This window comes from Bactrocera oleae, chromosome 6 (assembly GCF_042242935.1).
Source record: "Bactrocera oleae isolate idBacOlea1 chromosome 6, idBacOlea1, whole genome shotgun sequence".
NCBI lineage: Eukaryota > Metazoa > Arthropoda > Insecta > Diptera > Tephritidae > Bactrocera > Bactrocera oleae.
In genome coordinates this window covers 45,569,720-45,585,184 of record NC_091540.1, presented here as the reverse complement: position 1 = coordinate 45,585,184, position 15,465 = coordinate 45,569,720, and the positions used below count along the sequence as shown (strand labels likewise).

The window sequence follows — 15,465 nt, the reverse complement described above, 5'->3', positions numbered from 1 at the left end:
AATATGATAAATTAATATAAATACATACATACATAAAAAAATATACTCATTTTATAATATATTTTTGCGGAAAAAATTTTATACGATGCAATGAAAACCAAAACAAAATATATATAAATATAAATACCATAACTATAAATTTAAATTACCATAAACTAGCATATACATACATACTTATAAATATATATATAGTATATATATATATATAATATAAATAATAAATTTATACTAATGAATTATGATATATACAAAATGAAGTGAAAGCAGCAAAGCAAATCAATAGCATTAAATAGGCAAATGAGAGCAGCAAATAGCGTGGGAGGCGAACGAAATTTATACATACACACAAACATATATAATATGTGACAACAAACAGAGGAGCATAAGCATGTAATAATGGTTATATAGCAAAATGACTGTAATATGTATTGAAGACATTATGCTGACGATGATTACCGAAACTAAAAAATAAAACAATAGCAAAAGTGTGGATAATAGGACAGGATTTCCTATTACATTGAGAATACTGGGGGAGAATTGCAAAAACTGTGTATACAAATTTGTTTCAAAACAAACCTCTTCCTATGCTTTTTTCGTAAATGCAATGTTTCCACAATGCGGCTGAGGGCGACGATTTTTTAAGCGGTTTGAAGAGTCCAAAACTTTTAAGCAAACATTTATAACATAATATAACCCTCATTATTTAAATATGCAAAAGCTAGTTAAAAGTGGTTTGAAAAATATTTATATTTGAAAGCAGCTATTTTGTAAAAACTACATAAATTTTCATAAATGCATATTTTTCAAAACATATTAACCCTCAGTCCATTGTAAAATATTTATCTTGCTAAAAATGTTTGCCTAAAATTGCCAGAATATTTATACAAAACATAGTTATTTACCATATATACCTGTAGTGTACTGCAATAAATCTCGATTATAACCTTTGGAGTTTCGATTAATTACGCTTTGTTAAATGACCGTTATATACTATATACTGTTCGCGTGCAAAAAAAAAAAATTTACAAGTCAAAATCTTTAGTAGTATATACAAAAATACATAAATTCGTGGAATTTGTAAAACCCAAAAGTACTTACGTAACCATTAAGTAACTTCCTTTCTCAAAAACAAAAAAAAAAAACAAAAAACCAAAAAACACAGAAAAAACCACGCCCATAAGAGTTTCAAACTTGCCACCTACATTTGTTTAATCATTTTGAAAGTGAAAACGAAATAATAAAACCAAACAATTATGTAATAACTTAAAGTAATATTAAAAAATATACATACATACAATATATATATATATATACATATATTAAATTTTGTAATTAACTGGTGGGTCGTGCAGGGCAAACTTGTTGGCGTTCATTGAATGAAAACTCGCTTGAGAGCCGGTTAAAAATATTTAATAAATTCAACATAAATCTTAGCAAATATACTAAACTGCAAAAGAATTAACAACAAATTATGGCAGCCAAGCAAAAAATTATATGAAATAAACAATATTCTGCATTTAATCAACTAACATATTGATATACAAACTCATTGCAAACATTTACATAGGAGCAGCAACTAACATACATACGTGTACTTTCAGCCAATGCACACACACACACACACGCAAAAGAAGTCCAAGAAAGTTAGTTTCTAACAAATTGAGAATAAAATTTAAGCGCTTTCATCCATTTGTACCCCCCAAATCTCATCAATGCATAAATAAGTACAGTATATACATACATACAAACATACGTAGTAGCAATTTAGGGGTTCACTGCCGTATTGTCCGGCCAAAGGCTCCAATTATTCATATACTCCCATGCAAACGAACATAGATAATACCAACATTCATACATTATACAATAACAGTAAAGTTTGGAAGGTGTACCACTTAAATAAAACAACATAAATTCTTAATGCATTTAATGTCAAACAGCCAAACGAACTTGAATTAACTGTATTAATTGCAGCTGTTATGCATAATAAATTACATACGTACATACATAGATGCGAAGTGCATGCATGCTAACATATACATACATACATATTCGTAAATGCACACTAGTAAATGTGCACCAATACAAAAAGCAACAACATCATCATTATCATGTTCATAATCATTAGCAAAACGAATTGGTAGTGGAAGGTGATTTCTTAAGGTAAATATAACAATAGTTGAAGGCAAGCATACATATGTATTTGAATCGAATTCATTACTCGATTACACGAGATATGACAACAACAAATTTGTAAACAATAATAATAAAATGTATAGAAGATGGAAATGATAAAAGGTAAATAGCATAGCAAATCAAATAAATGAAAAAGTAATAACGAAATGGAAAATGCAAAACAGCAAAATATTATACATACAATATAAAGAGTAAAATAAAAAGGTGAAAATGCGAGAAAAAATAAAGCACACGTTCGAAAAAATGCAGTTGTTGTTTTATTTACCATCCTGGAAGTAAATAATCGCTCTGTAGAATCTTTTGTATATGAGATTACTGATTGAAAAAAAAAATTAATACAAATATGGAATTAAAACAAAATTTAAAGGTAAACAAATTTAATTTAATTAATTTAAAGCTTATAATTAAAAATTAAAAAAAAAAAAAAATTAGAAAGAAATTAAAATTACCATTTGGGTTATCTAAAAGGAAAGTTGATTTTGAATGATATATCCAACATAGTTTAGCTCTTTTTCTTATATTTATTTTAAGTTGCTTTAAATTATAGTATTTCAGTAAGAAATATGTATATCATTCCTTTTTTTCCATTTTCATTCCAGCTTTTAATATGAAAAATTATTTTTATTTGTTACCACAATTTTTGAATTCAAAAATATTTCCAAAATTTCTTAATCCAACATTTCTGGCCTTAAAAATTGAAAAATGAATTTTTAGTCCAAGATGTTGTGATTCAAAATTGAAAATCTATTTTCAAAATTGTTGAATGAAATGTCTTACAACCCAAATGTCTTACAAAACAAAATTATATTATATTATTATTTTCCAATTCGTTTTAATTTTATATTTTTATACCCATGCAGATAGATCAACAATAACAAATAAAATGATTAATACGTATTAATGTGTGAAAAACCACCAAGTAAATTTCTTGTACCAAATACTAAATTAGTATCGCAAAGTACTCGGTACATTAAAGAGCGCTTGCTTGGTTGTTGGCAACCCTTTACCACTATAATAGCGCCGCAGCTGTCAAAGCGGCTTTGCTCTGATTTCACTGATTTGTGTGCATAACCATGTTTTTGTTGTTCTTTTGTTTTGTGCTGTCATCCATTGTTTTGACCACAGCGCTTACAGCAAGCGAATCAGAAACAGTGAAAGTCAAAACAAAAAGATGAGTTTTTTGACGTGGCATACAAGTTTATTACTATCGGCATTTATTTTAATTTGTTGCTTAACATTCACTACGTCGAATGACGAAACTACACAGGAAATCCATAAGCCATGGTATGAGAATCTGCCAGCGGTAGCCATGGACTATAAGGTGCACATTGACGCTGGCAAAGAGGATTGCTACTACCAATATGTGCAGGCGGGTGCCACATTCTATGTATCGTTTAGTGTAAGTACGGAGTGTAGCTGTTTGGCAGAAACTTCAAATATTTGAAAGTGTAGTAGTACTGATTTGTTTGCAAATTCGTAATATTTAGGTTGTACGCGGCGGTGATGGCATGGCCGGCTTTGCAGTGCGCAATCCCCAAAATCAAATTGTGAAGCCATATCAATGGCAGGCCACTGCTGATTATACCGACCAAGTATCGCCTGGTGGCTACTACTCCGTCTGCATTGACAATCAGTTCTCACGTTTTGCCGGCAAGTTGGTAAACATTTACATCACAGTCGTGAAATATGATGCGTGGGACAAATATGCCAAGGAAATTGAAGAGCTGCAACTGAATTTGCAAAATTTCACAGTAAGTAAAGGAATTTTTTGGTCATTCTCTAAAATGCTAACAAGAGGTTTCTAAAAACGATTGCCTATTATATAATTCCAAATATTAATTTAAGGTTACTCTTGGTACCGTGGAGCGTAACATCAACGACATGTTGTCCTACCAGTCCTACAGTAGAAATCGTGAGGCACGTGATTTTGCATTACTCAATGATAATAACGGTTACATTCAAACATTCTCCATCTGCCAAATTGCGGTTATTATTGTGGCATGTTCCATACAGGTTGGTAACGTTTAAAATTTTCTTAATGTTGAATTATATAATAAAATTTAATTACATTTTAGGTCTTTTTCGTTCGAAAACTTTTCGATGTGAAATTGTCATCGAAATCACGGATTTAAATTAAACTTGCACTTTCAAAATCTAATTTAATCTGTTGCTACCTAAGCTGCTAAGCTACGAACAACTAAAAGAAATTCTTTTTAATTTTAATGTATTTTTGTAACTAAACACTACCATTTTTGCACTAAAAAATTTCCATTTTGCCACTTATTCACATTACGATGAAAGGAGGAATTAAAAAGACTTGTTTGAAGCATTCTTTGAAATTATATATTAATATGCTCTTTTTGACAGTTTATCATATAAATGTTCATATATATTTTTCAACTCAATATGTATGTAAGTGAGAATGTGTGTATTTTTATAAAATAAAAGAAGTTGTATGAAAAAGGAAATTTGTTGTGCAATTGTTGTAGCGGCGTTAATCATATCCAAGGTTGCGAATTTTATATATGAACAGTTTTGGAATAAAAACTAGATTTTTTATTAACGTTTTAAAACTAACTAAACATTGAATTTGGAAACCCAAACTCAGAATTAAAAATTTATAAAATATAAACCGTTTGAATGTGTAAGTTTGCCGACCATTGCTCTAGATAGAGTATTGAATATGATGGTCTAGACTCTTCAAAGTGTTATAATACGAAATAGACAAAAAAAGTGTTATAATACGAAGTAGGCAAAAAAATGTAAATTAAAAAGTAATTTGTATTTAATTTTTTATTATAAAATTAGAATTAACATTTACTTATTTTTTTAATTTGGTATTTGGAATAAATTTTTTTTTTTCAATATGGTATTTCGGATTGAAATTTATTTTTATTTTTCAATACTGTGTTTGGGATTAGAAATTTGAAATTTTCAAATATTTATTCTCGAGTAAAATTTTTAATTTTTTTTTTCAAATCTAGAATTTTGTTTGATTACTACATTTTTGCCCAACTCCTTACATTATTAAAAATCAGCAAGAGAAAACCATTTGTCTGAAATTGTTTATATTACGTAATACGAACTAACTGATAAAACCAAATATTAATTACTAATTTACTTAAAAAAATTTTTTTTATTTCTATTTTTTATAAATGATTGTAAAATTGTATGTACGTATGCATACATACCTATACGTATGTATAATTTTTTGTTCAATTTGCATTGGAATGCTTAAAAAATAACCCTGGCCGTTCCCACGCCGGGATGACCAACTTTTTGTTTTTAATTTAAGCCAAAAACAACAATCTAACATTTTTAAGAACCTTTGTGTCAGTTTAATTAATATTGTGTTAGTGTTAAAAAAAATTGTTACGAAAAAGAATTTTTAAGTAAGAACGTGTTTTCCGATTTTTGAATCAAATTAGAGGAAATATAGCCGAAATGAACACGAGCGTTTATGAATTTTATTGCTTACACTTTACCTTTAAAAGTTTTCTATAATTTTATACAAAATATTTTTGTTAATAACTAAGTACTCGTATACATAATATTTATAAATAATTATAACTGTTTGTATTTATAAAAGTGTTGATATTTCTTAATTTTAGACAAGAAAAACTGCTGCTTATATTAGAAAAAAGCACACCACTGTACGACAGAGGAGATATACAGTAAAATATTAAGTTATAATCAAGTACAGTGTGTCGTAAAACTGTTATGCATAATAATAATAATATTTTATATTTGATTACTTTATTAAAAATCTTGGTCAGCTGCTATATAGCGTCTTACATAATCAATATATAAAAAAAATTAATTGTTACTCCACATATACATATTTACATAAGTAAAAGTTTAAAAACTCCCTCGAAATCTTTTTAACGCATTAAAAATTAAGTGACAATCACCATAGACACTGTAAAGCTTGAAATAATTACTGCAAGGCCATTGCTTGCAGCTTCAACCCCCAAAAACCGGGCGCGGGAGCATGATACACGTAAAGTGCGTAAACTCCGCCCACCACGAAGAGATAAAAACCAAAATCGTGGCTATGGACCGGCATGCGTGCACGAGTGTGTGCGTGTTCGTGTATTGGTGTTGTTGCTCATCAGCTCGTTGGCTAGCAAGCGCATTTTGTATGCTTATCAGCGTTGCGCGGCGCATGCGCTGCATGAACATTTATACTAACCACATATTATTTGGCTGTGTATGTGTGTGTATATATGGTATGTGGAACTGTTAGGGCATGCAAGTTCAACCATTCGGCAAAGATATCTATGTGGAGGGTTAACATCCGTCGCATCCTTACAAGGATGAAATAACAACAACAACAAAATATTGTAACAAAACCTAGTAAGAATAGCAGCAACAACCGTGGTTTCTGGTTGCGATTATCTCGCTAATGGTACGGGCGCCAGTGGCAGCCGCAGCAGCTGTAGCGACGATGGCAAAAACAGAGACGACACCAGCGAGCGCAACGAGTTGTGGGAGGAGTATGCAAACCGCAAATGCCAGGACGATGGCACACAGTGCACAAATATTAGTGTGTGTATGTGTGGCAAGTGAGACGCCATCTTAAAACGAAATGGATGATCTACTAGATGTTAGTATGTATGCATGTATATATGTAACAGCATTATTTATATATTATTATATATACATATGCTTGTATATATTATGCCTGAAACGCTGTATAAATTGACTTCTACGGCCAGCTTTCCTTTGTGTTGCAGGATGCATGCTAGAAGCTGCAACAACAAGCATGCCAACAACTTTAGATAAGCGTTTTGAGCGAGAACATATAAGCATAAGATATATTTAATATCATTTCAGAATTAACTACAGCAATAACAAAAGTAAAAGTGAACAAATTGCGGCCGCCGCGACTAAAAAAAGCTGCACAACCGCCGCTGCGGTCATAATAATGTAAATTACGTTATTTTGCGGTTAAATCTCGCCGCCCTTATGTGCGTGCCGCTATGCTGCAGCAACAACAACCACCAAAAGAGTGCGAAATGGTAGGAGTTATGGAAGCAGCAGCCATCGCCACAGCTGCAACCGCAGATGCAGCGACCACAAATCCTAACGGCGCTTCATATACTTACCGACAATATAATATAAAGAAATTACAAACCACACATAAAAATCACTAAGTACATGTATCCTCCGACGATCCAAGTATGTGTGTGTGTGTGGTTGTGCGGCTGAGTGTTGCGCGCTCGGCGCTGCTCATCAGGACGAGTTAGAGCAAATAAATAACTAATAGTGCATGGCAGTCGCATAGCGTTGCACGAACGGACAGTGCGCCAGTTAGTCAGTTACCGTTAGGCGAGTAGTTCAAAACAAATCATAGCAAATTTCCACATACACACATATACATACACATTCGGTGACAACTATCAAACGCACACAAACGCAAAGTGAATGCCAATAGATTTCCATGAACACACACACACAGATATAGGGTGTCGAAGTTAAAAGAAAAATGACAGTGCTAGAGTTGTGTGTGTGGTGCAAATAATAAATAACTAAAATAAGAAAACAGCGAAGAAGTTGTTGAGCCGTTCTTATGCCAATGCGGACGGTAGGTGGACGCTTTTAAATCAAATTTGGCGGCTAGACTGTATCTTGGCAATTGTCACGGTTGGCGCGCTCAAGTAAATATAAAGAATCGAAGAAAAAAGGCGAGTGCTTAAATTGCGGCATATAAATATTAAGTGCAAACAACATTTTAAAACACCGTCGCTTAGCTTATGCTTTCACACATTCGATTTCGCGCGACTGACTTTTCTGATTTGCCATTAATTTTATGGTTTCTGTCATAATACATTTTCGGTTTCTTACGCTGTGGTATTTCATGTGCGTTAACGAGTGTGCTTCTACATATGGATGTATGTGTGTGCGTGAGCCATTAGGGTGTGTTTATGTAAATAATTGATTTCGAAAGTAAAACTATCACAACTATAACAGGATAATTATAAAAATTAATAAAATAATTTTTGGTAAACATTCGTGAAACTGTTGCGCCAACAACAAATGCATGTTTATTCACAAACGTTGGTGAAAGCATATACAAGTTTAACAAGTTAACCAAATACGAGTGTTTAAATTTTGGTGCAAATAAAACTTTGTCGAATTTGTCTTGACTTGTCAACAAATTCTCACTTTCACTTTACACCGCGTGTTAATTTTAAAATGGCGACGGCAAGCAAAGTGTCATGTTACGTATACGCTGCGGCAAACGGCCATGCACAATTGATTCTACATCTAAATACAATATAATTACAATTTTATAGTAAAAAATGTTAAAACTATTTAACTAAATCGTTAATGGTGATAATTTAAACAATGCTAATGAAAAAGGTAAAAACACACAACAAAAATGTGCAAGAATGATTTTGAAAAAATGTCGTTGATAAATAAAAAAATTATATAAACACAAAACAACTCTTAGTAATACATGCATAATTGAACCATAAAAGATTTAAATGTGCTAAATATCCTAAAAACTTGAAAATTTACATTTTATGAAAAAAAAAATTATTATTATAAAATTGTAGCGGCAATGTGTTTCTATGTTAAATAGTTACAGTAAATCACGTCAATATTAGGTAAAGTATAACAACCATTTTAACAGTTGTAAATACAACAGCAATAATTTAAAATTGTTTTAAAGCAAATAAGTTTAAAGAATAGTAAATTAAAATTGAATGTGTTATAAAAGCCAAAAACCTACTAGATAGAGCAAACAAATTTAAACGTTTCTTATTCATATTTATGATACTAGTACTTCTAACTCGTAACAATAATTCCATTTGTGATTAAGAAATTAAGAAAAATAACATATTTCGAACGTGAATATTGTATACTTCCAGCTACAGGTGTGACATCTGGTATTTCTTTTTTTAAAATTTTTTTTATTTTACCTTTTATATTAAATAAGATAGTGAAATTTTATTTTGTATTTATTATTTTTAGGAGTCATTGTCTAGTTAGCACAGGTGTCGTAAGATTAAAAATTTGAACTGTTTAAGGAGCCAATTCAATTGGCGAGATTGAATCATTGAATATTATTTAGGATTTTGCGTTTTACAACTGTAGACTCTGGAACGTTGTCGAGCGGATTGATTCGCAAATTGTTTCGATTAGTAGAAAATACCAAAAAGCTTATTCAGTTGCCTCCTGATTTTTCTTGAATGATTTTCAAGTGAAAATTGGTCCGTTCTGAAGGGTGGTGAATACAAGTCTTATTGGATAATAGAAAAACAAAAACATATGAGTCTTCTAAAAACATGATAATATGGTAATTATCATGATTATGATGAACAAAACAACGAATTATGATCTTCTATGCGCCTTTAAAATATTTGCTAAAGTTGTTTGCACGAAAGCAAATCACCTGACTTGTTAGCCCGACATACGAAGGCATTATTGCACATTTTTTTCTGTAGTTGATTTCCAAATTTACATTAGTGCAGAAATTTTATTGATAAAAAAAAAAATTCGTTTAACAATGTTAAAATACTCATAAGTATACATGCCACATTTGGTTAGAAAAAAATTGATGGAGACGAATTTGATATGCTAATGAAATATATTCGATAACTAAAATATTGCTGATACCCAAAGGTGTATCGATCAACATCATCTCGTGAAAGCGTTCATAAGTCTTTTGATAAATCTCCTACAAACCATTTGAACATAGAAGACGATGAACCCCAACTGGAGATTCATTTCAAAGAAACTATAAGGGACCCAAGCCACATTCGCGAAATAACTTTGGCTGTACATAAAATTACGTTAATTGTGAGATTCTCTAAAGATATCAACTAAATACCTTGGGCTAATCGATCATGAAAATTGGGGTCAGCGAAAGCACAACCGACCGATTTAGTGTGCCACAAATAAGTATAAGTAATAAATAAATTTAATTGATTGGGCACAAAATACGCTATGCATCCATCGAATTCATTTTTTACTGTTCTCAGATCTCAAGAAAATGGTTGTTTGAAACGAATTGTTGTGGGTAACACGTATTTTGCAGAAAAAGTTCAAATGACACCAAGATATCGTGGTGCCGCAATCGATGACAGTGGTTTTAAAAATAAAATCTAATTTTATTAAAACATTTTCTTCTCTTTGAAGTTTTAGAGTCTGCATCTTTACCGTTTTCGAATAATAATAATTAGACACTTACTTTCCTTATACGCCAGTATTTTTCAACGATTTTGACATTGATAGCGGCACTAAAAATAACAATAACAATAAAAGAACCGCAAGTCTGATGGATTTCGTGAAAAGATTTTTCAAGTAAAATTAGAAACGAAGTTCTAATAATGTTGGCTAAGGGTATTGCCAACCTAAGTCTTCAATCGGTTTTAAGTTGAGTATCGCACGAATCCATTGTCTGATAAATCTCAGTAAGCATTCATGACTTGCATGTTGTTTCTTAGATATTACATATATAATTTCAGTCGACAGATGTTAGTTATAAAGTCAGCGCTGGATAAAAACTAACATCTATCTTCTTGAAAATACATTGAGTACTGGAAATAAATTGAGCCAAAGGAGTATCATTTCCATTTTTAGAAAGCAGTTTACAAAATCTATAATATTGAACAATATTTTAAATTCGTTTCAATAACAATAAAAACTGCACTCCCATACTATACACATATTTCCCAAGTATTATATAATATATTGTAGATATAAGCAGCTCTTTAAAATTAACCATATAATTCACAGTAATCTGATATGAATACAAATAATCTCATAATTTGTTTACGCTACCACCCACTTCTTGGCTGCTTGGCACACGACCTCTTTTTAAGTGTCATAAAACTGAGATCAAAAACCATTAAGGCGCTGGCACCGAAGCGTCGTTGTTAATTAAAAATAAAGTGCACTGATTAAATAGACGCCGGAGCCGAGGGTTGGAAGGTGAATGTGTATGTGTGCCAAAGTACGAATTGGAGGTTGGCTTTTCGAACGCCGTGGAGTTGATGAAAAAAGTGATAATTATGTAGAAACATAACCACCGTCTTAGCAGCCGCCCAAGCAGCCAGTAGCAGTGCCTTGCATCGCCGACATCTCGTTACGCAACACGCGCTAAGCCATCCGCCAGCAGCTTCCGGTGCGAACGGCGATAGCAGCCAAACACATTAGCTGTCGTATGACCGTTTTGCAGCGACGGTATTGACTACCCTCCAACATCTCAAACGCTTTCAATGTTTGCTGGTATTGGCTGATGATACATGCTCGCTTTGACTTTCCATGGCATACACTCACATATCTGAGTGGGGGGTGAGGTATGTGGGATGGCAAAGGCGTGTGTTGGCCGTTTATTATAATGTCAAATACTTCATTTTGCATAGAAAGTTTGTTGTTTTGCTGGTTGTTGGTAAATATAACTTTTTCACATTGTTGTTATTGCATTGTAAAGTTGTTATCGATAGGTCTATTGAAAATTGTGTTATCATACAATGCGTAAACGTGACATTAGTGCTTTAGAGTTAGAGTAGTCTATAAAAAGTATCATATTCCTGAACTCATTGTAAGTTAGGTTGCTCTATATTTTCTCACAAAGAAAAAGCTAAGCATTGAGTAAATCTATTTAATAGCTTTAATATTCTACTGCGATTCGGGCGAGTTTTTACATTAATCTATGATAGATATTTCATACGACGAAACTTGATCCGGACCGGTCCATTAAAGAGCGCGCGCAAAGCGGTGATTCAGTTGGTTGGCTGGCGATTTTTACCATTGAAAAAAAAGCTATACAACGATTTTGCTTGATATTTTGTTTTTTCGGTGGATTCATTGCTATGGAATCGTTGAAAATTATGCAAAAGTGTGTCTACGTTATCGCAATCACAAGTATTTTAGTGGCTCAAAAACTTTCCTTATGCGACTCGTATATCCATTTCTGTTAAGGATGATAACATCGAAAAAGTTAAAACAACCAAGCTTGAAAATCATCGTGTTGGCATTAAAGAGATAGCAGATGATCTAACATCTCTTATGGATCGACTGAACCATTTTGGTTAATATTTTGGGTATGAAGTGACATTGACAATGCTTGACTCGTACAAAAATAAATTAATCTTTTGCAAAAACAACGTTTAGTAGATGTCACATGCGCGATGTTTGGCAATGTAGCTGAGGACCCTACATACATTAGATGCATCATTTGTTTCACAGGGTCCAACGGTTAATGGCTTGGTTTTGAGTCGTCTACGTGAAGCAATTCATTCATGAATTTTTGATGGAAATTGGATTAAGCGTTGACTTAGGAGCCTATTTTGAAGCTGATAATAAAAATTTGTATCAAAATACGTGAAAACGTTTTTTTGTGTCAGTCCGGGACGCCCTGAAATAATAGGCTATTGAGTAAGATATTAGCTACAGATCTTAAAACGAAGTTCTAATCTTGTTGCCATACAGCTAAAGCTAACGAGTGTTTTATTAGTGTGACATTACAATAATTTCTTTCAAAATGTTTGATGTTTGTTTAGTTATGCCATAATTAGAAGCGCTTCTAAGCATATTTTACACAGACGTTTATTAGCCAATTTCGAGAATAATCGCTTAGCTCATATACATTTGGTTGGTGTATAAATTTTGGAGGCATAAATCAAACTACTACCAACATCCGATGATATCTCGAGGACAAGCAAATTTGAATATAAACAACAACAAAACATTGAAACAACAATTTCGTCGACAGACCCACAAACTCCCAATCGTAAATACAAGCGCACAAATAATATGTTTGCGAAATCTATCCACATAGGGAAGCCAAAACGTTAAGCCCTTCATGAAAAGCACACAGCGGATACAAGATACCCGTTGAACGCATTGCATCTGCTATTGTCTCGAACTCGAGTAATATGTGAGGTTATGTGAGTTTGCAAAGCCATTCAGAAGACCAGTTTTCGCATTGCATTTTACGAGAGGTGCAGTAAAGATGGGTGGTGGGTGTTTCGGTTACATTGACCAGCTGAAATAGAAATTTACGCTCAAATAGTTGCGCGCGAAATATGAGGGGCACAAATGTATTTATGTACATGGATATGTAAATATTCCAGAGCTGATATGCACATTGTAAATAACTATCTATCGAAGCATTGTGTAAATTCAAATGTAATAATGTTGCTGTGCCACTTCGCAAATAGTATGTTTGTTCGTAAAGTGTATTTTCGTATATATGTATGTATATACATCGGGTTATAGCGTAGTTAAAGTGGATCCACCTCACAAACAGGATAAAGCATTCACCTACGCATTATAGTTATGCCGTAAATTCGGAAAGCCCATAAATTATACGCATAATTTATGCAGCAAGAACAATAACAATGCAAAATATGCAACAACAATACATAGTGGCAGCGAAGAAACAAATAATTATTTTAGTGCGCCACGACAGCTGACAGTTAACCAAAATATGAGCCGTGAATCGTTAGAACGTGCATTGTGATGCAGGTATTAGTACAAGTATGGTATACGAGAGGTTTAATGTTGTTTAATGTGGCCTGTAGAAAATGTTAGTGGCCTTAAAATTTAAACACTCTCCTATCTATGCATTTTGCAGTGTGGTTTACTTCTAATTTTATCTTTGTTTTATTTCACATACATAAGGTCTATAGTTTTTTAAAGGTAGTTTTAAAATGCCACCCTCAAGAGGTCATAGGGGAGGAGCTCATAGCAGATGATTCCTGCCAATCTCATAAAGCACATAGCAAAACCTTCGTTGTCATCAATCCTCGTTTGGCTACCGTTTGCATCGGTTCACTGCGATTCGACCACTACCGTTTTCGCTTAACGTTGTCGTGAGTGCCACACTTTTCATCACCAGTAACCAGCCGCTTCAGAAATTCATCGATTTTGTTGCCATTCAGCAACGATTTGCAGAAGATAATTCGATCCATGAGGGTTGCTTGCGTAACTCGTAAGACATCCATACACCGACATTCTTTTTGTATCCAGCCTTATTTAAATGGTACCAAAGAATAAGAAATAGTTCTGACCAGGTTATGTTCAGCGCACTGCTTAATAGGGGTCTCTAAATTTGAATTTACTCATTCTATGCAACTATGCATAACTAAATATGTTAATATTTTAAATATATGTTAATATTTTTAAACTCGAGTTATAAGCTAGATGAGTTTTAGGAGAAGCCTTTTATTATTGTACCATGAACAAGGTATATTAAGTGTACTACGAAATTTTTAACCCCCAGAAGGAAACGTCGAAGACCCTATAAAATATATACCATACATAACTGATCAGCATGACGAGCTGAATTGATTTAGCCATGTCCGTCTGTCTGTATATACGCGAACTAGTCCTTCAGTTTTAGAGACATCGATCTGAAATTTGGCACACATTCTTCTCAGCTTCCTCAGGAAGCTGCTCATTTGTCGGAACGATATCGGAACACTATAGCATATAGCTGTCATGCAAACTGAAAGATCGGAATCAATTTTTCCGTTTGGCGAGATATCTTCAAGAAATTTGGAAAGGATTATTGTCTAAAACAACGGTATAATCTCCGAAGAAATTGTTCAGACCACTATGTATAACATAGGTATTGCTGCCATACAAACTGATCGATCCAAATCAAGTTCTTCTAAGGAATCTTTTGTATTTATAAAGGATATTATAGCTTCTGGACAACCGATGATAACGTTTTCTGTTTGGTTTTATACTCTTGCAACATGTTGCTATAGAGGATATTAGTTTTGTTCACCTAAACTAATCGAGATAGATATAGGGTTATATACCATATATAAATAATCAGGATGGAGTTGCAAGAGACGCGAGGAGTTAAAAACCGGTTGACTGTCTGTCCCTCCGCCCGTCCGTCCGTGCAAGCGATAACTTGAGTACAAATTGAGATCTCTTGATGAAACTTAGTACACATATTCCCTGGCTCCCAAGGAAGGTTGGTATTGCAAATGGGCGGATTCGGACCATTGCCACGCTCACAAAACGATACAAAACTGTAATATGTACGGATAGTGTGAACGGATAGTGTGAAGATTGGACAAGGAGCGTGGCGCCGCCCACTTTTGGGTAAAATCCTATATCACAGAAACTACTCGACCGATTTCAATCAAATTTGGTGTGTGAGGTTATCCAAATATTCCTATTAGACTCTGCTAAAATGGGCGAAATGGATGACATCCACCTCTAATTCCAATATAACAAATTTTAAATTGCTTTAAATTCTTTTACTTTACAGTATACATATCAAACACCAATGAAGTT

The 15,465-nt window shown here is 33.0% G+C and overlaps 2 protein-coding genes across 2 annotated transcripts in view; both read left to right on the top strand.

The window, feature by feature from the left end:
- Positions 1 to 3,283: 3,283 nt before the first annotated feature.
- loj (logjam) lies at positions 3,284 to 4,661 on the top strand. The gene is made up of 4 exons (XM_014239326.3): positions 3,284 to 3,592; positions 3,681 to 3,944; positions 4,039 to 4,206; positions 4,269 to 4,661. Exons 1-4 carry the CDS (start codon positions 3,365 to 3,367, stop codon positions 4,323 to 4,325), a joined length of 717 nt encoding a protein of 238 aa, XP_014094801.1. The 5' UTR covers positions 3,284 to 3,364; the 3' UTR covers positions 4,326 to 4,661.
- Positions 4,662 to 8,726: 4,065 nt separating this feature from the next.
- Positions 8,727 to 15,465, top strand: part of Ets65A (DNA-binding protein D-ETS-3) — an 81,320-nt gene continuing 74,581 nt past the window's right edge. The window contains exon 1 of the mRNA XM_036372299.2: positions 8,727 to 8,807. The gene's annotated coding sequence lies outside the window, so the exon portion shown is untranslated. The remainder of the gene's footprint in view (positions 8,808 to 15,465) is intronic.

Coding starts and splice junctions, on each gene's coding strand:
- loj (XM_014239326.3), top strand. CDS start 3,365: ATGAGTTTTTTGACGTGGCATACAAGTTTATTACTATCGGCATTTATT. Junction 3,593..3,680: donor CATTCTATGTATCGTTTAGT/GTAAGTACGGAG, acceptor CGTAATATTTAG/GTTGTACGCGGCGGTGATGG. Junction 3,945..4,038: donor TGAATTTGCAAAATTTCACA/GTAAGTAAAGGA, acceptor TATTAATTTAAG/GTTACTCTTGGTACCGTGGA.